Source organism: Aspergillus stella-maris, assembly GCF_047715825.1.
Source record: "Aspergillus stella-maris strain CBS 113639 unplaced genomic scaffold BDV14scaffold_77, whole genome shotgun sequence".
NCBI classification, from domain to species: Eukaryota; Fungi; Ascomycota; class Eurotiomycetes; order Eurotiales; family Aspergillaceae; genus Aspergillus; species Aspergillus stella-maris.
The window spans coordinates 129,593-152,926 of NW_027396871.1; the positions used below are offsets into that span (position 1 = coordinate 129,593).

Consider the following 23,334-nt stretch of genomic DNA (forward strand, 5'->3'; position numbering starts at 1 on the left):
TCGGGCTGGACATTGCGGTGGGTCAGTGCTAGAACTGTATGTAAGGCCCCCAGACCGGCAAAAATAATTGCGTCGGCCCGCATGCAGCCAACAACACCATCAAACAACCTACTCCCCGATCGCCCTTCCCTAGCTTATCTTTCCTCTCCCTTTATTCTCTCTCCCCCGTTCACTTCCTGTACTTCTGCACCCTCTCTCTCGAGCAATTCGTGTCTTCCAACCCAGAGTAAACAAGCTCAGCCTCGTTCTAGATCCCGCACCCCTGGATTCGCAATTTCCCCGAAACGCCCGTGCGCACCTCTGATCTCAATCCACATTCTTAATCGCTATTTTTATCCCCTTTAAAGCTTCCCAATCGTGCGACAGCCGTTAACCTTCATATCCCCGGAATCTCGTCAAGTACCGTCACTCCAGCGTCACCATACTACTTGATCCACGAAGTACGGCGACAACGGCCCGCGAGAGCCTTTAGCGCAGCGCCTTCCTCGCCTGGTTCCCGGCACGCGACCAAGACAATCTCAACAGCTCATGGACGGCTGAGCATCGCGAAACAGACATGCCGCAAGCTGCAAGATGGGTGGGATCACCCTCGATAAAGGGACGGACGGAATCCATGCGAATGGCACTGTTGACCACCAGCTTGTTGGGATTACAGTATGTTTACCTTGACTCGGATTGCATGTTTGCTTAATTGATCGACTGACACTTGTGACTTTGACAGATTCACATGGGGCATTGAAATGACCTGTAAGAACCTAGACCCTTGACGAACGTCCTACCTGCCCCCGAACCTCCCTCTAATTGCGTTTGCGACAGACTGTACCCCGTACCTTCTTCAACTCGGCCTGACTAAATCGAAGACGTCGCTTGTTTGGATTGCTGGACCTCTGTCTGGACTTGTTATACAACCCCTCATTGGTGTCATTGCGGATCGATCGCGTTCGAAATGGGGAAGACGGAGACCGTTCATGATCGGAGGCTCGCTCATCGTCACACTGTGTCTGTTGGTGCTGGGATGGACAGCAGAGATTGTCGCTTTCTTCGTGAAGGATGCGGATAAAGTATGTCGGAGGAGTTGCAGCTCTGACTCGTTCGGTGGCTAATTACCTCGTGCTAGGCCCCAAGGTTTACGATTGCCCTCGCCGTACTCAGCATCTATGCCGTGGACTTCGCGATTAACGTTGGTGGGTATTTTGAAGCGAACCTCTGCGTATCCGTTTATTAATGCCATCTAGTGCAAGCATGCGCTCGAAGCTTGATTGTTGATACTTTGCCTATTCCTCAGCAGCAAGCCGGGTCAGCGTGGGGTATGTCAAATGGATTTTATCAGATTGGGAGGCGTGCTAACATCGCGAAGCTACTAGAATGTCAGCTGTCGGACAGCTGATTGGCTATGTGGTTGGGTCTCTGGATATTGTCACGATATTTGGAACCGCTTTCGGCGACACCCAATTCAAGCAAATGACTGTTATTGCTGCGCTAGCTTTACTGGCGGCCGTAGCGATCACATCCTACTCTGTGAAGGAGAGAATCTTGGTAACAGCGAGGTATGGGATTTGGAGTCTCTCCGAGAAAGCAGTTGCTAATCTCAATTCTCATAGGGATTCTGATGGCAAGAAAGCCGGGACTTTCCAAGTGCTCACGCAGCTATTCAAGACAACTATGGATCTACCCCCAAGGATTCAAGCCATTTGCTGGGCACAATTCTGGGCCTGGATCGGTATGCTCAATTAGGAAGCTCTGTTCGACTGCAGGCTAACGTATAGTAGGCTGGTTTCCATTCCTCTTCTACAGCACTACATGGGTCGGGGAGACCTACTTCCGGTATGAAGTCCCCAAGGACGCATCCCGCCCTGCAGACATGTTGGGAGAAGTCGGACGTGTTGGCAGTTTGTCATTAGTCGTGTTCTCGTCTATCACCTTCTTCAGCTCCATTGTGCTACCGTTCTGTGTCCAACCACCAGACACCAAACGTCCTAGATTTACCCCTCGCCCTCCGCCGGGGATGGCAGCCATTCTTGGAAAAATCACTCGAGTACGCCCTGACCTCCAAATGACCTGGCTCATCTCTCACATCGTTTTCGCCGCTACAATGATCTTTGCCCCTTTCGCCCGGTCGCGCGCCGTCGCGACCTTCCTCGTCGCGATTTGTGGCATTCCCTGGGCTGTATCCTGCTGGGCTCCCTTCGCTTTCATGGGTGTCGAAATCAACCGCCTAGCAATGAATCCCTCGCAAGCATCTCGTCTCTCCGGCGTAACAATGATTACATCATCGACCGTCCGCTCCGGCGGATACGGTGATCTGAACGCCACAGACAGCGAAATGGACGTTCTCCGCCTCAACCATGGCGACCCAGACAGCGACAGCGACGCCGAAGACGGAATCTCAAATATTCCCTCTACCGGCGAATTAGCAGGCATCTACCTTGGCGTGCTGAACGTCTACACCACTCTCCCGCAGTTTGTGGGAACATTCATCAGCTGGATTGTCTTTAGCATCCTCGAGCCCGGGAGCACAAAGCGCGACGACTCAGCGTCGGACTCCACATGGATGGACCTAGACAAAAGCACGCCGAATGCAATCTCAATCTGCTTATTCATCGGAGCGATAAGCGCCCTTGTTGCCGTCGAAGCAACGAGGAGGATGAGGTATGTTTTATAATAATCTCAATCCATGGCGTCTGATACTCTTCTGTTTTTTGCGACCTTATTAGACGAAGACGAGACGATTACTGCACTTTTAATCAGCTTGACTTTTGCCCTTCTTCTCTTTTTGCCCTTTTCATCCAATTTCCCTGCTCCTTGAACTATTCCGGTTCATACATTTGTTGTTCCTCTTTCCTCCCTCCTGCCGCCCAGCGATGATTATACCTCGATCGATACCCTGGATATTATGACCTTACCGCCTGCATGCATATTGCATGTACGTATAATACAGATTTGTATGTATACATATATAGACGCTTACATAGTCTTACATTGATACAATTACTTAGCCTCGCGGCGTGAAACTAGATTACTCAAGTAGATGACTCTTCGTTCTTGGGCTGCTTTGACGAGGTCGTAGAGAAGTATTATGCGTACATAAATGTTATATATATGTAATGCGTTCAGAGAAAGTAAGCAAAGCAGACTGTTAGATAGATAGATAGATAGTAGATATATAATGTAGCAAGTCTGGCGAAGTCAGGTCTTGAAAGTGAGGAGAGGCTGATTAATCACCTTATAGTAACTAAATGACAAATTCAGATTCAAATCCAAATTCAAATAGAATTCAAGCCAAGACAAAAAGTATCAACAAAGACAAGAGGGGGAATATAACAAATTTAACAAGTGGAAAAGGAAAGGAAAAGAAAAGAAAAGAAAAGAAAAGTAAACATCCAAAGAGTAAGAGTGGGTGTTGCTATGGCCGCGTATAACCTGGTCTCAGCTTTAGTCGGGAGAACAATGGCAATGGCCGTAGCGAAGGGAGGGGATATTACAAGGCGCTTGAGCAAACAATCGTGAAATATGAACATGGACGGCGTCACGCGTACGTCTGTTCGAAAAGTTGGGAACAGGTGAGCTAGTCTGGCCATGAGATGAGCAGGCTATTCTCAAGAAAATAAAGGTGAACGGCGGATAATACAAACATTGAAGGGGAATAGAGCTATTCAAAAGGACATAATGGGATAGGAAAAAGCAGGTATGGATCGCGACTATTGGGAGACAATTGGGAGACAAATGAGAATGGAGACCGCAGAAGAGTCGAATGATGGCGACGAGCGGGTAGGTGGTGAGGCTTAGGACCGGTTGGCAGCTTGCATGTTACCGGTCAATTCAGCAACGCGAGCTTTAATACGGGCAGCACGGGTTTCGAAGCCTGGAGAGATGGTATTAGTATGAAGCTAAAGGATTATGAAATAGTCAAGGCACTTACTCTCTTCCTCGCTGGTGTTACCACCACTATCGGCCGTGCTTGGACGCGCTTCGCTTTGGACAATCCTCTCTGCCGCGTTCTTTCTGATCTGAGCCCATCGGTCGTGAGAAGCATTCCCATGTGAAGAGTTAGGAGCGACTGGAGAGGCAGGCTCTGCCTTAGGCTCGTCTTTAGGAGGCAGCTCGGGGGGTGCTTCCTCAACGGGCGAGTCCTCGGGAACAAACGCTGGCTGGTCTTCCAAGGGACCCTGATCGAATCTGGAGAACTCGCGGTCTGCCGCTAGTTGCTCGTTGGTGCCAACCCGAGACAGAGCATCGTACTCGGCCTCACGCCTGATCTTCGGCTGGTCAGACATGCCACCGGAGGCAGCCGGGGGGGCAAGGACGGGAGCAGGAGCAGGAGCAGGAGCAGGAGCAGGAGCGGAAGCTTGAGCCGGAGTCGGGGTGGGAGCCTCAGGCTCGGCGGGTTGGGGTTCAGGAGCTGCTGCAGGTGTTGTAGTTGGAGTTGCCTCGTTGGACGTGGTGGTCTTTGCTGGAACAGGTTTCTTCCTTAGCGTTGCAGGTCCGTTTCGACTGGACTCTTGTGACGCCTTTGCTTTGTTCTCTAACGCGGCGCGAGCAGCGGCGACAGCTGAGCCCTCGGCTCCGGTGGGCTTGAACGCCGGCTTGGCCTCGGGGTCCTTCTTCTTGCTTGTTCCAAACATACTCTTGAAGCCTGTATTAACTGCCTTCTTCTTCAATTTGGGCGCCTCCGAGTCTCCATTTTCCTTCGGCGCCGATTCAACACTCGGTGGCTCTGTAGCTTTAGGAGTAGCCTTGGCCTCATCGGCAGGCTTTTCCGTCGTGGTCGGCGCAAGCGCAGCGGCAGCAGGAGCGGTGGCCTTTGGCGGAGTAGGAGGAGGTTGTTTGGAGCTATTGGCGGTCGGCGAGGTCGGTTGTTCCTTAAATTCATCAGCCACCGCGCCGGTGCCAGCACGGGTGTCCTTCAAATAAGCTGATCTGTAAGCGTGCTTGTCGTAGTTGCTGGCCCATTTCATGGCTTGGGACGCTTCGTTTACGATTGACGGTTGAAGTGTCATCACGGAATTGGTCTTCTTCGAGTATGCATCGTCGGCAGATGCAAATTGTGTTCCATTAGCAAGCTCTTGTTCCTCCCGGTGTTTCTTCTGAAGAGCCGCCGCCGCCGCTTGAATTCGAGCATGCTGATCAGGAGCTATGCTAGCTTTGCTGCTCGGACCCTGGTTGTTGGGTCGCTTGTAAGAATCCTCCACGGAATTAATCTTCTTGGCGGACGACTTGCTTCGCGCCAGTCGATTCCTCCGAGTGGAGAATCCAAAGAACCGTTTCTTTTCAACAATGTACGCGCCAGGGTCGGGCTCTGGGGCAGCACCCTTGACTTGCTCCTCGAGAACCAACCACTTCGTGTTCTTTATGACTGTTTCAAGCAATGCGCACCGCCCGAACACCGCTTTTCGCGGTATGGGCTCTTCGCCTGCCAGACTGCTAATCCAAACCCACCAGAAGGAGTCATCCAAGTCAAGATTCGTGATACTAGCCAGCTCACCGGGATCCATAGAGGTCTCATCATTCAGACCCCGCTTGTGAGACTGCGAACTCTGCCCTCGCACGGCGGCGATCGGGGGTAGAACCTTGTCCGGAGGCAGAAGTAGAGGAGCAACTGGAGCCTTGAGGCTGTTTTCATCGCCAAAGCCGGCTGACATGAAGTCGGCCCATGATGGTGTCGTGGGACGGCCGAGGTCCCCGCCACCAGAGTGAGGTACGGACCTCAAACTACCTCCAAACTCCTTCGGCGCAGAACTTGAGTGGAGTCCATTCTCTCCGAGAGAGGGCTCGATATCACCTCCGAACCCAAGATCCTCGAACCGAGACCATGATGCATCACGATCTGTCGCAGCTGGCTCGGCAACAGCAGACTGGTTTGTGGACGAGATACATTTCAGAACCCGCAAGCACTCGTCTGTAAGAGCCTTGAGTGGATCCTCATAGCCTGCAAATTCCTGCAAATGCTCATCGCTGTCCCTGTACTCGAAGTTCTTTGCACGGCGTAGCAAGGCGAAGGGTGTGGGAGAGACTGTGTCGACAATCATGACAACTTTTGTGGTCGAGACCTGGAGAAGTGTTGGGGTTTCGGGAGGGTATTCGGTGGCTTGGACAAGAGACTGTAAGGCGATGGGGAGGGTAGAAATACTGTTCATACCACGAGGAGCGTCGGGTGAAAGTGATCGTAGATAGGCGAAGAACAAGTGACTAGTTGCGTCGGCGGCACTATAGAGTGGTTAGCATACAACTGACTGGTCACCGCGCGCATGGAAAATCATCGCACCTTGCCCAGTTCTTGTAGGCCGCTTCGAAGCCATTTCCAGTGTCGGTATGCTCGAAAGCCCACCATCCAGCATACCGAGAGAGCTTTCGACCTCCGAGACCGTTGGATTTACCATGCGCTGCAATGGCTGTCAAAAGATCGAAAAAGTCAAAGATGATCTTTGTCCGAGCGTCTGAGTCTACGCTAATGGGTATAAATGTCGAAAATGCGTCGCGGGCCAATTGAGAGTCTGTGATTATGTTAGCCTGTGCGTATGCTACACCCGTGCTGCATTCCATGCTGCACAACCTCAGATTCTCAAGTCATACCTTGCTCGCCAACCTTGAACAGCTCGTAAGCCTCCCAGGTAACCACACCTCCGGGAAGTCTGCTCCAGCACCATTTCATAACACTGCACAAGACCTATAATGATTGGCAAGAAACATTATCAGCAAGAGCTGTGACTTCGTAGAGTATCCGGGGACACGGGATGCTGAAGCTCACCATGGGGTCGGTAAGACGCAATTCCTGAGCCAAATCATCTCCAGCGAAAGGCGCGCCTCGGTTTAAGGACTGAGTGAAGTAATTGCGAATGAAGGTGCGGGCTGTGACGGTATCGGAGCTCGGGCGGAATGGCAGTAGCATGAACGGAGTTTGGAGCGCTGTCAAAAAAAATAACGAGAAGTGATCAGCACAAGAAGCAAGAACTTGGGCTCACGTTCTGTCGGAGGGGTGTTATTTTGACGTACCTCGCATTTTCAATTCCTGAGTGCAAGCTCTTAGCAGCTCCTGGACCTCTTCCGGGGCGACCTCTGTTCGTTGCCAGGCATCGGTCCATGTCGGCTTCGCAGGGCCTGTTTCTGCGGCGGCAGGGGTCTTGGAGCTCTTTTTAGCGGAACTAGAGTCTTTACTCCGAAAGAAACGAGAGAATGAAGGCATCTTGGAACTCTCTGTTTTTTGATCCGCCGAGAGACGCGGCCAGCAAGAACAGATCGGAATGGTCGTAGATGATGCCCAACGGCGGAATTTGGTGGTTTCCAATCGGACGAGAAGCCGGGAGGTTGGAGGCAGCTGCGCGATAACACTAAACCGGGAACCGTGATCTGGCCAGGGGAAACTGGACAGCAAGAGAAGAAATGTTGCGCGAATTAAGATAGGGGATGAAAATTGTCAAGCTGAAGAGAAGCTTTAGAGGAATCAATATTGGAAAAATGAAAGGAAAAAAGCAAAGGCCATCTGGGGGTGCCTAAGGATTGCCTGCAGCACAACACGTCGAACGTGCAGCAAGACGGCTAACGAGCGGAGCCACAAGCTGGCTTGTGGTAGGTGCAAAGAAAACAACCAAATAAACGTGCAGAAGATGGAAAAAAACAGACGAAGTGAAGGCGACTGGAGAAGAGGGAAGAGAGACAAGAGGGTGAGGCTTGGGGGGTAGTTCTCCGCCGCGGGTTTCAGGGGTGAAATAGTGAAATTACAGCTTGGGAGAGTATAGACTTCATTTTAGGTCCATTCGTCCCATGGTTGACCCTGCTTCTGCCACTAATCACCTGCCGTCATCGCCAACATTTGGGTGGCATGTCAGATATCGCGATCATCTGGAAAATGTTTCAGCCCGAGAGGTTTGCTTGTTACAACCTGTCAGTTCACTGTTGCTCTACGAGTCTACGTTGTGCTGTCAAGCAGGGGTCCGCATTCTTCAGGAGCTTGGCCATCGAGATCCCCAGCGCTGCTATTGGCCTTTTGTCTTTATGCGTTGATGCCAATTGACTTCTATTTCTTACTGCAGTAGGAAATCCCACCCCCTCAGGTTCCTCTACAGGCTGCGATGCGATGCGCGACGACGAGCCTGACAAGTGACAGAGTTGAAACTGCGATTGATGGCCCTCAGGTGACTGGCCAGGGGCTCTCACCAATCAGAGCGTGTAGTCTGTAGAGCCATATCAGGCAGGTGGCGCCCTCCCGCTATCCCGATACGGAAGCCGCGATCTGCAAACCCCGGTCGGCCCAGTGTGTTGGCCTCAGGCTGTCAACTCGACAAGATACTGTATCTACTGCTGCATAGCATGTCATAATCTGTACACTTGGATACGCAGTAATAGCAGTAGAGTCACATGGCCTCCCACCTCTGCAGCAGGGAATAATCAATCACAGATCTATCCCACTTTCCTCCCAGAGTCTAGACAAATCGGTCTTTCAGATTAGTGTTCACCTTTAATTTTAGCTTGTGGAGCAGTAGTGGTAAGACCAGGTGCACAGAGCACTCTGCTTGGCGATTCATTCAGAGCGAGAACAAAGGCTAGGGCTTCTGATCGAGATGTTCAAAGGCTTTGAACCAGGGTACTGCCCTACTCGTGAAAGGTCAACGAATACTTGGGTGAATAGGTGCTTCCAAATACTTTTCAAGGATTAGATATGTTAGTGAAGCAGAGTCACCAATAGAATCAGGCTATTGACCGTGAACAATTATCAGCAATAGCTATTACCTAGTGTATAGACGCAGTCCAAATCTAATACCAGAAAAAGTGATTGAAGAATAATCACCAATCAGAATGACTACTTTCGTAGTTCATGTACATAGATGCAGCATAAAAATAGCACGCGGCTAGTAAGCGGCGGCTAGGGGATTCTGCCGCCGCGGTCGGTGGCAGGCGGGCTATCTTTAGAAAATCTTCTGCACCTCATCCACCCGCGTCTCGACCAAGAATCATCCGTTCTTCCATCCCTTCCAGTCCCTATCCCCATCTGTTCCATCCGATTATTGTTCCTTGTCGATCCCCGAGTCCGCCGTCCTCTATTTCCCCAAGGTTGGTTCCCTCAGGCTTCTTTATCTCGATGCCTTTGTTTTGCCCGGTTTCTGGCTCCCCTTTGTCCTCGTCTTCCCCTCTCCGGGCGCAGCACTAGCTGTCACCACTCTATCTCCCCCCAGCCCCCAATTAGCGCTCGCCCGATGTATCTTCTTTTCGTTGAACACTCACTTCCTCCCTTCATTCCACTTCTCGTCGCTACTTCTGATCACTTCAATAGCCGGATTCGCGAGCACGTCGCGTTCGATAAGAGCCTTACGTCTGACAAATGCACAGGAGCGGTCTTGTCCTATCGCGCGCTCCGAAGTTAGTTCATCCCACGACTTTTCACCTCAAAGTCTTTTTTACCACGTGCACCGTTCATCCGAACAACAACTCGACGACTGAATCCTTACCCTTGTCGCACCTTTTCCACCTGTATACAATTTCGATAATCTAATAACCGCGAGCCCTGCCCGCGCACTTTCTACGACATGGGTCGAAGAAAGATCGAGATCAAGGCGATCAAAGATGATCGCAATCGCTCAGTGTAAGTTGTACCCAATAGCTGTGATATTAGGTCGCGCGACTGACATGGCGGCGCTGTTTAGGACTTTTCTCAAGCGAAAGGGTGGTCTCTTCAAGAAGGCTCACGAGCTCGCGGTGTTGTGTTCTGTGGATGTCGCGGTTATCATTTTTGGCCACAACAAGAAGCTCTACGAGTTCTCTTCCTGTGATATGCAAGAAGCTCTTTACAGACACCAATATGTTTGTTGCCCCCTCCCCCCTTGCTTTTGGTCGCATTGGAGATCTGACTAGAGATGCGCGTAGATTGGCGCCCCCCACGAACACAAAGGCCCCGAAGACTTCAATGGCAAGCGCGACGATGACGACGATGAAGAGGAAGATGCGACGCCTGCACCCGATGACCATGGGCCGCCTCAAAATCACCCTCAGATGATGGCCGTACCCCATCCAGGTTTTCAGCACGTCAACCACGCCCCATCCGCCTCTCCCCCGATTCACAATGGTATACCTTTTGATCCTCGTCATGGCACACCACAACCGCAAGGAGCCTCGAGACCATCGTCTAGGAATCACTTGCGCCGCGTGAGCTCGAATTTGTCGATTCCGCCCCATCATGGAACCCCGCCCCCGCCTCCCCCGCCTTCGAATAACTTCTCATACATGGCGAATGCCTCGGTATACAACCCGAATGCGCCTCACAATCTGAGTCAACAACACCCACGCCCGGCTCAGTTCGCGCACTTCCCTCATCATCCTCAAGGTGTCCATCATCAACCGCCCCCGCCCCAGCACCAACCTATGCCGCCGCATTCCGTGCCTCCGCCATCGATGACCCCTCAGCCAATGCCACACCACCCTCAAGCGCATCCCCATCATCATCAGCAACATCATCCGCACGTACTCTCACAACCCCCCTCTACAATGTCCATGACCCAGCCTGCGCATCCCTCTGTACCTCATGTGGCTCAGCCGTATCTGGCAGATCAACAACAGCAGCCACAACGTACGGCGTCGCTTCCGGAAGGTTCTTCTGATCAAATCCCGCCCACTTTGAAGACCGACAAAGCCCAGTCCCCTCCACTCATAAAGTCTAAGTCACGCAGCATATTTACACCCATCGATGATCATGGATCAGTATTGGCGCGCAGCTTCCTCGGGTTTAGTGAGAGCATGAGCGTCAAGCCAGCGCAGAGTGAGGCGGATGATAAAAGGCTCCCCAACACCGTGTCTCCACCTGCGCGGGCTAAAACCGAGGCTGCTCTTCCTAAACCAGTATCGGACATCAAGCCCCCCGCGCGGACCAACAGTGGCCAGTTTGGGGCCAAGCGGCCTCAGCTAAAGGTCCAGATACCTAGCGAGGGCTCTGATCGGGGCAGCGCGACAGCAGAATCATCAGCCTCTGCAGGACACAAGGCAGCGACGCCTGTCAAAACTGGCCTTGACCCGAGTCACCCTGGTGTAGTGCTACCACCACCTTCTCCATCTGCCGGTGCCATTCATAGCGCAGGGGCGCAGGGACCTCCGAATCCGTTTGCCAGACCGCCGCCACCTGGTACAGCGGCCGCAGCGACACAGAACACCAACACGTATAATAACAACAACAACATAGAGACGCCAATGTCAGCCTTACCAAGCCGATTCGTCTCCGATGCGCTTCTTCCGTCGCCATCCAGCTTCTTCCCACCTGAGTGGGGATTTGGCCGCTCCGGACCAGATAGCAATATACTGCCAAGCCCACTGAACTTCCCGACGCCTGCGGTGCACAATGGCCCAGGGTTTGGTAGGGAAGAAGAGCAAGAGAAGAAGCGCAAGAGCCCAGATAGCGGTCCCAGCGCGGAGGTTGCTGCAAAGAAAGCCAAAACATAGCACCTTGTTTTTTCTTCTTTTTTTGATAACGTGATTCCCCGCCTGTGCTAGTCGCGCGGCTTTTGTCTTTTCCTTGCATTGTCGCGGCGTTTGGAATATGCTGGATTGGGAGTATGGATTTGTTGGCCTCGTATATTTCCTTGTATACTGTTTGACTTATTCTGGACTACCTTCGTTTACCTTTATTTCTTTTATCTTTCTGTTCTCTATACCCCATGCTGGCATGCTTCTGCGTCATTTTGAAGTACCTAGTCTGCAGGATCAATCTTTAATGAAATAACTCCAGAATGGCCGCTGTTAGAGTTCTATTGCGCATTTATTTTTCGATCTTTCTCAAGCTAGTTCTCTTGTTTACGGGTTTCGGTGGGATCACATGTTCTAATTCTCTTCTCTTGTTTCATAGAACAATCAAATCAGGGTTCACACTCACCAAATCAGATGACAGTAATGTTTGGATTGAATTGACGTACATAGACAATTATTCTGAGCAGTTACTCGAAAGTGATGAGAATCTACTTCCTCGTGAAGTCCATAAGTGATCATTTTAGGCTATGGTCAAAGCTCTAGGCTCTCTCCGCCTCAGGGAAGTACATTCCACCAGTAAGCTGAATGTACCATTAGTATCGACTGCCACTCTCCCCCAGTTGTCCGGATGAGTCGAACAATAATTGCCGGGGGTCATTGGTAGTAGGTAGCTAGACTGGGATCAAGCTTCTAGGTCCCTAATAGATCCACTGTGTCTGGTACCTGGAATATGAGCATACTTCGAGTGAAGGTTCAAACGGCAGCCGATCTGCATAGATAGCTCGGTGTATGTTGTCCAATATAAGAAGCCAGGGAATTAAAATATAGCAGTCACTCTCCATCCCCGCTGGAATTTGGGGTGGTCCAGGCAAACAGACCTCGTGGTGAATGAGTACCACTTGATCATCTAGAAATCGAGAATATTAAATGACACTGCCCCCTCAAGGCACATAATGTAGCTACACTTGGGAATTAATATTTCTTGTAGCCTCTGAGCCCAGGACGAACTTGATCTCAATGCTCTACTTCTGACTGCCCAGTACCCCCGTCTGCCCTCTAAACTTCCCATCAACATGCATCTGGCAAATACCCTCCTCACCTGATTAACCAAACAGCACACCGTACACTGCTGGGACCTAAAATACGCACAGACCTTCAACCGCGTTTACGAAGGGGCATGGTACCTCCGCGAGGGCCCCGAAGACAGCATGGCGACTCTCGACCCAGATATGTGCTGGCGGTTGAGCTGCTCTTGGGGGGCGGCAATTAGTTGGTGTAATTCTGTACGTGATGCCTATTACCCATTATTGACTACCTATCCTTGACTATCCTTGATTACCCCGCGTATTGCCCTGTGCTGATCACGTTGGTTGGTTGTGCGGCAAAGGACAAGAAAAATAGAAAAGACGTCCGGTTCCATGATATCGCGAGGTACGCGGAGACTCTTGCGGATAAATGCTTTAAGCAGACTCAGTTACACGCGAATTCTGGTGGGATGCTGAATCATGGTCCGGAGAGTAATTGGCAGGTTGTTGTTCATAAGGATGATTGTTGATTGATGTACGTGTCTGAGATAAAGCGAAGGAAGGGAAGAAAGGAGGGAAGAGGATTTAGCTAGGTTTTGATGTGTTTTGTTTGCGTGGGAAAGTCGTGTGGGATGATTGATATTGTCTGTCTGTGTGTTGAACTTGAATTCTACTGAAGATGTCATGGTTCAACTCCAGAGATGGTGTTCCTATGATGTTTATTTGTGCTCTGATCTCTTCGCTTTCAACAAGCAAGGGCTGGAATACTCGAACGTCATGATAATTGATATCGCGGATAAAATAGTCCATTCTTTCAATTAACCCTAAGTAGATGGAACCATTAAGAGCCCGTAGGCAATCATTTACTTAGGCTAGGCAGTTTGAGCAAGAGTTCACCTCGCATCCTACTGATATACCTAACTTCGTGGCTCTAACTTACTCATGTGAAAAGTAATGCATAATCATTCAGATAAAAGCAATAGGATTCCAAGCCTTAGAGTATTATCACGGTCTGGGTTGCCTGGTATGGCAAGCAAAAAGTGACAACGCCCATGTCAACTTTTCCAATCTATGTCTATCAGCAGTGACAAATCTGAACCAACATCACCATCAGTCTTCCATCTCTCTAAGATTAAAAAAAGTCTAGTAGTGTCCAGAACGCCCAGCCCTGTTCAAAACATAGATTAGAGCACTGGCATTTTGAAATGTGCAGGTGACAATGATTCTAGATCGATCTTTCTGGAAAATAACCCTGGATAGTCACTGCCTTCACTGCATACGTACACATGGACAAATATCTATGGAGCGTACTGGGCCCGGTGCAAGTGAAAAATACCCATGAAAGGTATTCAGTGGACCAACTGACCCCTATGCTCAGAGCGGCACCTTTGACTATAAAATCAGGACGAACCCCCTCAAGTCTTGTTTCTTCTCCCCAAATTCCCCAGTCCTTTCAATTCCAAGTCCTCAACCACTGCGATACTCGAACTACCTACCTACCTTGGAATCTAAGCCGAATTTCCACCTCATCCAACATGCGTTTCACAAACGCCCTCCTCCTCTCCATCTCTGCGGCTGCGGCCTCCGCTGTACAGTACCCTCTCTACCACCCCCAAACCTCCTCAACCGTATTTACTAACAACCAATCCACCTCTAGCACGACGTCGTCTGCTTCCGCTTCGAAGAGACAGCCCCAGTTGAGTTCGTGCGCGAGGGAATCAATTACCTCCGTCGTGGCAAAGAAACCGACATGGCGCATCTAGACCCGGATATGTGCTGGCGTGTTTCTTGCTCTTATGATACGGCGATTAGTTGGTGTAATCGGGTACGTTCTCTTTGTAGTTTTTCTTTTCTTCTGTTTTTGGGGGTGGGTGAGGTCGAGTCTGGTCTGCCTGGTCGTGCATTAAGTTATATTTGGTTGTTTGTTTGTTTGTGTAAGACATGCTAACGCGACTATTGCGAGGCACAGGACAAGGAAAAAGAAAAGTCCATGTCCTTTTTCCACATCGCTGAGGGCGCGCAGGTTATCATAGACGAGTGTGCCTATATGAAGGGTGCGGCTATGGCTGGCATCGTGGACCATCCTGATAAGTGGCAGGTCATTGTCCACAAGGATAAATGTTAGGCATGTAGGTCCTAGGCTGGTGGTGATAACTACTGGTTTTTATGGCTTCAATTTCGACTTTGATGTCGTGGCATGACTGGCTGGCCAACACCAGAATCCAAGTTTATTTGATGTATATTAGTTATTGAATTCATTCTGCTAGTTCGATATCCGTTCAGTCGTACCAGCCGTGGTCAACCCTTGAATTCATCGACATCGCCAATTCAATTCGCAGGTCCATATAGGGTCTTGCTGTGTTTGAACGGATTCCTCCCTGACGAGGTACAGATTCTTCTATCTGAGGTATACCCCAGTACCTAACCAACCAACTGTAGATACCCGCCAGAGGTAACTCGCTCCTTCCCTTTTTATCCTGCATCAATCGTTCCTTCCCTTACGGACCACAACTGAACAGGGAAGGAGCGACAGTGGGTAGCAACTTCCTAACTTGGCACCTATGCGGTGGCACAGATGGAAGGCGCCACCGTCGCGCTATCTGGTTGTATGTGGAAGGTGCAGCTCAGCGTAGTACTGTGCTGATGTGAAGTGTACTTTCAGATCGTCGGGCTTGTTTTGAGGGACAATGGATGATATGGAGCTGTAGGTGACTCTGGTTGCGGCGTCGAGGGTGTCTTGGAGAAGACGAGGCTGGTGAAGTGTATAGAATAGATGTCTAGCGTCTTGGTAAAGATCATGGATGAGGCTGATAGTAGAGTATCAGCTGATACCATGCTACTGAGAATGAATTGGTTTCACCTTCATCGAGTATAGGTATTATTATGATACATGAAGATATTCCCAAGGGTCATCGTGAATCGGAGCTAGAAGTCGAAGAGGAAGGAGTAGAGTTTTCTAAACCAGTTAAGTGAGCCTAAAGCCTATCATGGTTGGTTACATTGGGAGCCAGGCCTCGACTGTAGTGTCGAAATCCTACAATCAAGTCACATACATTATCTCCTTCATCGAGTGAATATTTCTAGTCACCGATATCAAGGATATCTGGAGCACTCCAGACAAATCAGAGACATGCATATTCAGGCTTAGACTCTTACCAGCTCAACCTGCATATTGAATATGAATCCTGATCACGGTATTGGATCCATGTGTCTGGTGAGAGTTGTGTAGAAGTTTCATTATCAGGACTCCTAACCAGTCACACCAGCATAAAACATCCAATGAAGATAGAACATCCTAAAATAAACTGCCATCAAGCTGCCACCCGCGAGGAGAATAAATAGGATCCTCTACCCCACGAGATTGGATCCGTCCTGGACTATAAATTCAGACAGAAATCAACCGGCTCTTCCTCAAGTTTCTCACCCTATCGAACGCTTTCTTTCTCTTTGGTCTTGACTCGGATACTGAAACTTGTGTTCATCATCATCAACTTTCGCCGAACAACTCAGCGGACATCCTCCTACTCAAAATGCGTCTAACAACAACCCTCCTCCTCTCCCTCTCTGCGGTTGCGGTTTCTGCTGTACGTTAACCCTACCTACCTGCCTGAACCTGCCTACCTACCTAACCTCCTCGGCATAACACATTCTTCCTTTCAACCTTCGCCACCCTCTCCTACACATTACACGGATACTAATGCCCTCTGTGCTTATATAGCACGAAATCGCCTGCTTCCGCTTCAAAGAAAAAGTCCTCACCGAGCACGTCAACGAAGGCATCCGCTACCTCCGCTCAGGCAAGGTCCAGGACATGGCCCACCTAGATCCCGACATGTGCTGGCGCGTATCCTGCTCTTACAATACGGCGATTAGCTGGTGTAATCGGGTACGTATAACTTATATTCCCCATTCCCTATTTATATGAGTATAGTATGTGAACGTATGCTGATAATTTTGGTTCTGCAGGACAAAAGGAAGGACAAGTCCATGGCATTCGTGCATATCGCTGAGGGCGCGCAGGCGCTTGTTAATGAGTGCGGGCAGAATGATGGACGGTATGCGGGGGGTGTGGTGGATCATCCTGATAAGTGGCAGGTTATTGTTCATCAGGATAAGTGTTAGGTTAGGTCCCCAAACCTAACCTAACCTAACTGCTCTTGGGTCCTGACTTGGTGGTGGCGACTGGAGAGTTGAGTAGGGGTCGTCTGGATCGGTGGGTTGGTGTTTGATGATTGATTTGATACCTACCTAGTTTTGATACCTTGGCTTGTCCACGTACCTAGCTAGCTTGCTTGCTTGATCGAGTAGATTCACCTTGTGCTCTGCTGTAGCCGGGGTGAAGAATTTGATATTGCGTTTTCTATCTAACTTTTTCTTAGTCGATTGTCATGAAACTATATCCATTGGTTCATCTGTTGCCTTGGCTTTCAACGAGTCACTATAGAGTAGAGTAGTCAGAAAACTTGATGTTTTCATGTTGGTTTAGAGACAGTTCAAAAGTAGTATAGAAGTTAGTCTATGTATTATCTTTCCCCTATGCTAAATGCATGTATATACGTATTTCCAAAACCAAGTATCTGCACGAGTAACCGCTCGTATATATACAGGCGTGACGACATGAACCAATATTTGCCAAACGCAAGCATACCTATCCAAGAATGCTATATATGCAATGCAATGCAATGCAAGAACTAAACCAACCCGAACCAGAACAAATCAGCCCAGTCCAAACGAAAAGACGTTGAATCACAGAGAAAGAACTGCCTACTTAAACAGTCTCCTTCCCCTCGTCAACCCTCGTCCCCTTCGCCCTCGCCTGTGCCTCAAGAATCTCCTTCCTAGCCCTTTCTTGCTCCTCCAGCCCCGTCTTGGCAACAGTATGCGTCTTACTCAACTCAACAGGTTTAACAAACCAAGAAACCAACATGCCCACGCCCGCCATAGCCGTATAAAAGATCCAGATCCTCGTCAACGAAAAATTAAACGCTCCCAGGACAACACTTTTCTGGTCCTCCGGCAACGAACGAATAAGGTCGTGGTTATTCGACGCAAATGCGTTTTGAAGCGCGGCAGCTTTCTCGGACCCGACAGTCTCTGATAACAGGCCCTGCTTGTTGACGAGGATGTTTTGGTAAATGACCGTGCCGATGACGATGGAGATTGCGGCGGAGACTTGGCGGAGGAAGGAGAATGTTGCGGTGCCGGAGGCCATGTCAGAGGGGTGGATGTTTGCTTGGAGGGCAACGAGGGGCGCTTGGAAGAGGGGTCCTGTTCCTAGACCGCCGATGAGTTGGTAGATGATTATCCGTGGCCAGGAGGCGTAGGGCTTTAGGTCGATGAGGAGGCCGTAGCCGAGGGTTAGGAAGATGAAGGCTGCGATGATGAGTTCGCGGTAGCGGCCCGTTTTCTTGATCAGAATTCCTGTCAATGCGGACATGACGGATAGTGAAAGGACTTGCGGGAGGACGTAAACTCCGGAAAGAATGGGCGAGACGAGCAGGACGGATTGGAAGTAGAAGGGGAGGTAGTAGGAGCCGCCCATGAAGACTAGGGAGTGGACGAAGCAGATGAAGAGAATTGTCACGTTGTGCCAGTTGCTGAAGAGGCGGATGGGGATGATAGGGTACCGCGCAATCTTCCATTCGTTGAGCATGGCCAAGACATAGGTTGCCAGGCCAAAGATGATGAGACAGAGGACTGTTGCTGAGTCCCAGGGGTAGTCGACGCCGCCGAATTGGAGGCCAAAGAGGAACATGAGGGTGGCTCCGACGACGAGGAGTGTGCCGGACCAGTCGATGGTCTTGAGACCGGCCATAAAAGGTGTCTTTGGCGAGTCGATTTTGAGGAAAAAGAATAGAATGGCAAAGGAGAAGCCACCAATGGGCACTGTAAAGTCAGTTTAGTCGCAGAGAGGAACTAGAGTAAATGTAGCATACGGTTAAGGTAAAAGCACCAACGCCAGGTGACACTAGTCGTAAAAGCACCACCAACAAGCGGTCCCAGAGCGCCCGCAATAGCCCAGGTAGTTCCAAAAAGGGCATAATACATCGGTCGTTCTCTGCAAGAAGCGTTAGCAAGCCCATCACACCAAGATATAGCCCATTAAATGGGTAATAGAACCACGCACCTAACACTAAACAGATCCGAAACACAAATATTCGCCAAGGTGATGATCCCACCTGCACCAGCACCTTGAATCGCACGACCCGCCAGAACCATGGGAAGATTGATCGACAACGCACAGATCAAACTTCCAACCAGGAACGCAAAGTTCGCCAGCAGAAGAATAGGCTTCCGGCCCCAGATATCACTAACTTTACCCCAGAGCGGGACGAACGCTGCATTTGTGAGGGAGAACGAGGACGCCATCCACGAGTATCCGCTTTCCGAGGCGTTAAAGTCGGCAGCCATTGTCGGGAGGGCTGTTGAGATAATTGTCTGTGTGGTCCTCGTTAGCAAACCAGCTCTAAAGACTAACATCGTCAAGCCGAGGAGAACAGACCATATCAAGCGCAGCAAGGAACAAAACAAGCTATATTAATTAACCCGTTAGCAACCACCCAAGGCACTTCACAGGGGACCCCAAGAGCATACACAAAGCGCCCCCATAACAACCGCAATCTTCTTCTTCCCCAACCTCTGCGCCTGTGACGGCACCCGATCCAGCGGGTTCCCATTCCCGTTTTCTCCAGCCGCATCTGTATCCATACCCTTCGCCGCATCATCATCTTCATCCTTCTGCGTCCTTGTCTCAGAAGACATAGACGGCCTCACACCATTCTGACCCTGCACAAACGACTCTTCAACCTCGGGATGCGGTGCGGGGAGTTTCTCGTTTGGAGCGGTATCGAAAGCCGGGGTTTGAGGGGCGTTCCCCTCTCCGAGCGCGGTCATTTTCCCCCGTTGTCGAGCGCCGGCCGTAACGTGCGTGGGTATGTAGGATGGTAAAACTGTCGACGTTTGAAAAGGAAGCAAGAAAAGACAGTCGGGGGCGAAATAATTTGGTCTGGGGTAGAAAAGTCTCGGACTTGGCTTTTTGAGAGCGGGTCGAGCCGACGGGGTCGATGGGTCGGTCACGTCCAGGTCGCTCGGTCTAGATGGATCTGTTGCGGACTTGCAGGGGCACGGATGCTATCGAGAACTGTAGAACACACTCATGGTTATGAATACTAGACGAACTCAATGAAAAGCATAGAGATGGTAGAGATGTTGCAAAGGCTCGGTCGAGTCCGTTCTTTGTCAAGCATAAAAATTCTTGGGAGCGCGGGGAGCTCCGAGGTTGAGCAGAGTCTCCGACTGGATTCTTTGATCGCGCTAAGGCCAAACTTTGGCGGCCGTGTTTTCCGAGCTGCGGTTACCAGGTTATCTTATCTGAATAGGGGTATGGTAAATCTACAGCAGCGGTTGCCTGCATTTGAAGCTTATTTGGGCCTGGCCTTTCCAGCTTTCCATACATAGTTCATGTGCTTCGGCACGTTGAGAAAAGTTCCGAGCCGCCGAGTGAACTCGTGGCGAGCTTGGAAAAAGTAAAGCATGACATGACATGTCTGATCATTACCGCTTCTGGAAATCTTATCCTTCTGCTGGTTTGATGTTCTACAAAGAGTATGAAATAGTAATGAATTACTGAGTAGCCAGGGTATAATTGATGCTACCGGTTCAAACTGATAAAACATAACAAGAAAATAGAACACTCCGAATCCCATCCCTTCCACATCTACTCCTGTAACAAAAGGATTTCTGCAACAACTGTCAGCCCAATATGTCCTGCCATGACAATGGCAGTCCGTCGCAAACTCACCAGTGAGAGCCTCCTCGAAGCTCAACGTAATATACCCATCGCGGTCATCATCATACCGCTTAAACACATCCGTCATGCGCCGCAGACTAATACAAGCCTGAACAAACAGATCAAAGCTCATCCCCGCCTGCGGCGACCTAGTCGGTGGCCCGCTGACCACGCGCCCCTTTGCCTCGAATTTTGTAAAGAGGACGGACACAAATGGCTGGGAGAGACGGTATCCAAACGCCACCAGGGCCTTCTCGAACTCGCGCAGACTGATGCGCCCGCTGCGATCCTCGTCAAACTTATCGAAGAGCTCTCGCCATGCCGCTAGGTACCGCCAAAGCGACACAAACTCGTCGAATGAAATTGTGTTGCTCTTGTTCCGGTCGAACATGGCTATCATCAGCCTCACGGTTCTCGGGTGAAACGAGGTATAGTCGCCGTTGACCAGAGCAGAGCCCAGCTCTCGCTCGGTCAACGCACCCGAATTGGACGAGTTGGCGGCCCGGAATAGCGGGAAGAGCTGCTGCGGGTCGTCATCTGGTACACCTAGAGGCTGCGGTGTTGGTGGTGGTCGCGACGCGGGCGGAGGCCGATTGCGCACCGGGTGCAATGGCGGTGGTCCATGGCCGTAGTTCTGAGGGGGAGGAGATGGATGGAGGAGGGCGCCTGGGCGCGGTTGGTTCGGGGGGACATTGGGGAGAGGTCGATCTAGGGTTGCCCGCGAGGGGGGTCCAGCAGGGAGCCGATGGTGCGGGTTCGGCGAGGGAGGGCCTTGGGCTCGTGGAGGAATTCCGCTAGGCGAATGCGCTTGTGGCCTGTGTTTGGGTGGTTGATGTTGGTTTCCGGGCTTGCTTTGCATGGCACTGATCATTTGGGCAGCCTAGAGAAGTCAGGCTGTCAGCGGTTGCGGACGAAATAATTGGGTTGACAGCTGCGAATGCGGTAGGCGTACCTGTTCAGGCTCTGCATGGCTGCATCGCGAACGCTCATATTAGCATTTGATCTCCCTTTATTCTCTTGGGTTGCATCGCACTCACGCTGGCAGCGCATCCGGGTTGTAAGCTTTGTTGTACGCCATGGTCGCGACAGACTGACGTAGTGGGGGCCAGGGCGCAATTAAGAGGGGCTCAGGGTGAGGAGGACGAAGCACGAGTCCTTTCAAGTAGGGAATGAAACCTCACACATAATCGTCAAAGAGAAGAGGTGAAAGAGAGAGAATTCAGCTGGGGAGAATAAGGAGTTAGGCTCGCACCATTAATCTTCCCTTGCGAGGCTGTTGTTCGTTCTTGTCATGAGCGGGCGGAGCCGTGGGTCGTCTGTCGGGGATTAACCACTGCTGCCAAGCCTCATCCTCCACAGCCTGACTGGCTTCTTTGTGCAGGATACGAGTGATATCGTGAGATTCAGGCTGAAAGAGGCTCTGTTCAGTTCTCTTTCAGCGACCCAATCCCTCTTATCCAGGTGTTGGAGTTTGTAGGTGTTGACTCGAAGCCAGAAAATGTTCGAGTATATCAAAGTTAGCGCCTGACGATCCATATTCCCAACCCGAGGTTTCTCCAAGCCAGGTACGCAAGAGATAGTATTAAAATAGCACAGCTATAGTGCTTACTTCTGACGACAATAACATCATCAGCTAGCTATAATGGCCCACATTCTGCGCCTAAATCCTGGACCATGTTATACATAGAACTAGTAACAAGTAGTGGCTCTGATAGGTACGGAAGTATTTAGCACGTCGGCGAGGATTCTCGTAGTACATCCCCAAGATCTGACTGCTGCTTGAGTACATCCATTATTTCCTTCCAAGCCTTAGCCTGGAATCGCTTTCCTTGCTCTCCTGTTGTCAATGCTGCTGACTCACTGCGTAGGGTTAGCCCTTGAAACAGAAAATAGCTGCCTGACTTACTCTAGGTACCCATCGCTCCGCCAGCATTTTCCATGAGACTCTATGCCTTGGTATGACGCACTAACAAGTGACCTGCTTCCCTGCTCCGCAGTACGAGCAAAAAGCTTGTACATGATCCAAACGACCACTCGATGATAGAATCTGGTGTATTGGCGCCCAAGTGACGACACGCATAGTCCCGGACTGACTGTGTTGACAATGACCGGTACTGTGCCATTCTCATTGCGGAGACTCCCAGCTACCGTTTTGAGTACGTACTCCAGGAGAAGCTTCGATGCGCCGTACTGTTTGGGTCCGCTGAAGCGTTGCGCATCGTTAAGATGCTCCAACAAGGGTCCGGCCGTCTCCAGTGTCTTTGCCTGAACACGTACAAACTGTTGGCTGGAGACGACCGTCAGATGAGCCGGGTTTTCATCTGATGAGCAAGCCCTCAACTTCGGGAGTAACAAGAGCGCCAGTAAAGAAGTAGATAGCGTGTTGACCTGCAAAGTCTCTTCCCATCCCTCCAGTGACGTATTGAACTCTCGATTCCAGAGTCCCGCGTTAAGCAGCGCAACATCCAGCTGCCTCAGCCCGTCAACGCGCTTCGCAAACTCCTTTACGCTCTGGAAGCTGTTCATCTCAAGCTCCCATATTTGCACAACACCCGGCCTGTTGGTGCGCTTCTCGAGCTCCGTCTTGGTGGCTTCGCCGCGCTGCAGGCTTCGGCTGCCGATGATGAGGGACTCCACGCCTAGATTCAGCAGCTTGATGGCGGATTCGAAGCCAAGGCCGGCTGTTGCACCGGTCAGGACAACTGTCTTTCCAGCAAATGAGACGGCTGGCTCCGTCGGTGGGTTGAGTTGTGTTCTAATAAGTCGTATTAAAGCTGCCATTGTGCATAAACGAGCCCCTGGCCTCTGAATAAGCGGACGCTGGATGATATGTAGATTTGAATTAGGGTTGATATTGGTCCCAGAAGAGAACCATGACGTGGAGCCAAATAATCAATAAGATGACCGTCAAGATTTAGTTGAACCCAAGGCCCGCTTCGACGCCTGGGCGGCCCCGCTGTGCTGGTCCCGAAGGAGCTTGGGGATATCAGTGCCTTTCTGCCCACCCACCGCTTTCGCTTTTGGGTGCGCCACGCTTTCTTCGTAACCACGCATTCTTCGTCGTTTTTAGACAACATG

The 23,334-nt window shown here is 50.7% G+C and overlaps 8 protein-coding genes across 8 annotated transcripts; 4 read left to right on the forward strand and 4 right to left on the reverse strand.

Moving 5' to 3' along the window:
- The first annotated feature begins 94 nt into the window (after window positions 1-94).
- Window positions 95-2,983, forward strand: BDV14DRAFT_182409 (putative sucrose transporter). The gene is made up of 8 exons (XM_073770225.1): window positions 95-654; window positions 722-747; window positions 817-1,061; window positions 1,118-1,184; window positions 1,236-1,307; window positions 1,358-1,547; window positions 1,602-1,720; window positions 1,770-2,983. Exons 1-8 carry the CDS (start codon window positions 557-559, stop codon window positions 2,660-2,662), a joined length of 1,710 nt encoding a protein of 569 aa, XP_073623574.1. The 5' UTR covers window positions 95-556; the 3' UTR covers window positions 2,663-2,983.
- Window positions 2,984-3,278: 295 nt separating this feature from the next.
- Window positions 3,279-7,716, reverse strand: BDV14DRAFT_182412 (DUF1708 domain-containing protein). The gene is made up of 6 exons (XM_073770226.1): window positions 6,991-7,716; window positions 6,746-6,903; window positions 6,571-6,664; window positions 6,263-6,491; window positions 3,920-6,204; window positions 3,279-3,862 (listed from the first exon to the last, which is right to left on the reverse strand). Exons 1-6 carry the CDS (start codon window positions 7,178-7,180, stop codon window positions 3,783-3,785), a joined length of 3,036 nt encoding a protein of 1,011 aa, XP_073623575.1. The 5' UTR covers window positions 7,181-7,716; the 3' UTR covers window positions 3,279-3,782.
- Window positions 7,717-8,889: 1,173 nt separating this feature from the next.
- On the forward strand, window positions 8,890-11,844 carry rlmA (SRF-type transcription factor RlmA). The gene is made up of 3 exons (XM_073770227.1): window positions 8,890-9,574; window positions 9,636-9,792; window positions 9,856-11,844. The coding sequence occupies exons 1-3, from the start codon at window positions 9,519-9,521 to the stop codon at window positions 11,416-11,418; spliced, it is 1,776 nt and encodes a 591-aa protein (XP_073623576.1). The 5' UTR covers window positions 8,890-9,518; the 3' UTR covers window positions 11,419-11,844.
- A 2,158-nt stretch (window positions 11,845-14,002) lies between these two features.
- BDV14DRAFT_204593 (uncharacterized protein) lies at window positions 14,003-14,592 on the forward strand (the record flags this gene model as incomplete). The annotated part of the gene is made up of 3 exons (XM_073774547.1): window positions 14,003-14,056; window positions 14,125-14,292; window positions 14,431-14,592. The coding sequence occupies 3 exons, from the start codon at window positions 14,003-14,005 to the stop codon at window positions 14,590-14,592; spliced, it is 384 nt and encodes a 127-aa protein (XP_073623577.1).
- A 1,405-nt stretch (window positions 14,593-15,997) lies between these two features.
- On the forward strand, window positions 15,998-16,589 carry BDV14DRAFT_204594 (uncharacterized protein; the record flags this gene model as incomplete). Its single annotated transcript, XM_073774548.1, has 3 exons — window positions 15,998-16,051; window positions 16,186-16,353; window positions 16,434-16,589. 3 exons carry the CDS (start codon window positions 15,998-16,000, stop codon window positions 16,587-16,589), a joined length of 378 nt encoding a protein of 125 aa, XP_073623578.1.
- A 646-nt stretch (window positions 16,590-17,235) lies between these two features.
- On the reverse strand, window positions 17,236-19,229 carry BDV14DRAFT_192902 (MDR family MFS transporter; the record flags this gene model as incomplete). The annotated part of the gene is made up of 5 exons (XM_073771687.1): window positions 17,236-18,353; window positions 18,404-18,525; window positions 18,595-18,905; window positions 18,970-18,999; window positions 19,062-19,229. 5 exons carry the CDS (start codon window positions 19,227-19,229, stop codon window positions 17,236-17,238), a joined length of 1,749 nt encoding a protein of 582 aa, XP_073623579.1.
- Window positions 19,230-20,060: 831 nt separating this feature from the next.
- BDV14DRAFT_182423 (uncharacterized protein) lies at window positions 20,061-21,539 on the reverse strand. Its single transcript, XM_073770228.1, has 4 exons — window positions 21,294-21,539; window positions 21,209-21,227; window positions 20,269-21,136; window positions 20,061-20,207 (listed from the first exon to the last, which is right to left on the reverse strand). Exons 1-4 carry the CDS (start codon window positions 21,332-21,334, stop codon window positions 20,185-20,187), a joined length of 951 nt encoding a protein of 316 aa, XP_073623580.1. The 5' UTR covers window positions 21,335-21,539; the 3' UTR covers window positions 20,061-20,184.
- Window positions 21,540-21,584: 45 nt separating this feature from the next.
- Window positions 21,585-23,202, reverse strand: BDV14DRAFT_182425 (putative short-chain dehydrogenase/reductase family protein). The gene is made up of 2 exons (XM_073770229.1): window positions 22,163-23,202; window positions 21,585-22,116 (listed from the first exon to the last, which is right to left on the reverse strand). Exons 1-2 carry the CDS (start codon window positions 23,035-23,037, stop codon window positions 21,984-21,986), a joined length of 1,008 nt encoding a protein of 335 aa, XP_073623581.1. The 5' UTR covers window positions 23,038-23,202; the 3' UTR covers window positions 21,585-21,983.
- Between the last annotated feature and the right edge of the window lie 132 nt (window positions 23,203-23,334).

Coding starts and splice junctions, on each gene's coding strand:
- BDV14DRAFT_182425 (XM_073770229.1), bottom strand. CDS start 23,037: ATGGCAGCTTTAATACGACTTATTAGAACACAACTCAACCCACCGACG. Junction 22,117..22,162: donor CGGAGCGATGGGTACCTAGA/GTAAGTCAGGCA, acceptor AACCCTACGCAG/TGAGTCAGCAGCATTGACAA.
- rlmA (XM_073770227.1), top strand. CDS start 9,519: ATGGGTCGAAGAAAGATCGAGATCAAGGCGATCAAAGATGATCGCAAT. Junction 9,575..9,635: donor GATGATCGCAATCGCTCAGT/GTAAGTTGTACC, acceptor GGCGCTGTTTAG/GACTTTTCTCAAGCGAAAGG. Junction 9,793..9,855: donor CTCTTTACAGACACCAATAT/GTTTGTTGCCCC, acceptor AGATGCGCGTAG/ATTGGCGCCCCCCACGAACA.
- BDV14DRAFT_182409 (XM_073770225.1), top strand. CDS start 557: ATGCCGCAAGCTGCAAGATGGGTGGGATCACCCTCGATAAAGGGACGG. Junction 1,062..1,117: donor TCGTGAAGGATGCGGATAAA/GTATGTCGGAGG, acceptor ACCTCGTGCTAG/GCCCCAAGGTTTACGATTGC. Junction 1,721..1,769: donor ACAATTCTGGGCCTGGATCG/GTATGCTCAATT, acceptor AACGTATAGTAG/GCTGGTTTCCATTCCTCTTC.
- BDV14DRAFT_182412 (XM_073770226.1), bottom strand. CDS start 7,180: ATGCCTTCATTCTCTCGTTTCTTTCGGAGTAAAGACTCTAGTTCCGCT. Junction 6,665..6,745: donor TGCGTCTTACCGACCCCATG/GTGAGCTTCAGC, acceptor CAATCATTATAG/GTCTTGTGCAGTGTTATGAA. Junction 3,863..3,919: donor TAACACCAGCGAGGAAGAGA/GTAAGTGCCTTG, acceptor CCATCTCTCCAG/GCTTCGAAACCCGTGCTGCC.
- BDV14DRAFT_182423 (XM_073770228.1), bottom strand. CDS start 21,334: ATGGCGTACAACAAAGCTTACAACCCGGATGCGCTGCCAGC. Junction 20,208..20,268: donor CTTCGAGGAGGCTCTCACTG/GTGAGTTTGCGA, acceptor CAGTTGTTGCAG/AAATCCTTTTGTTACAGGAG.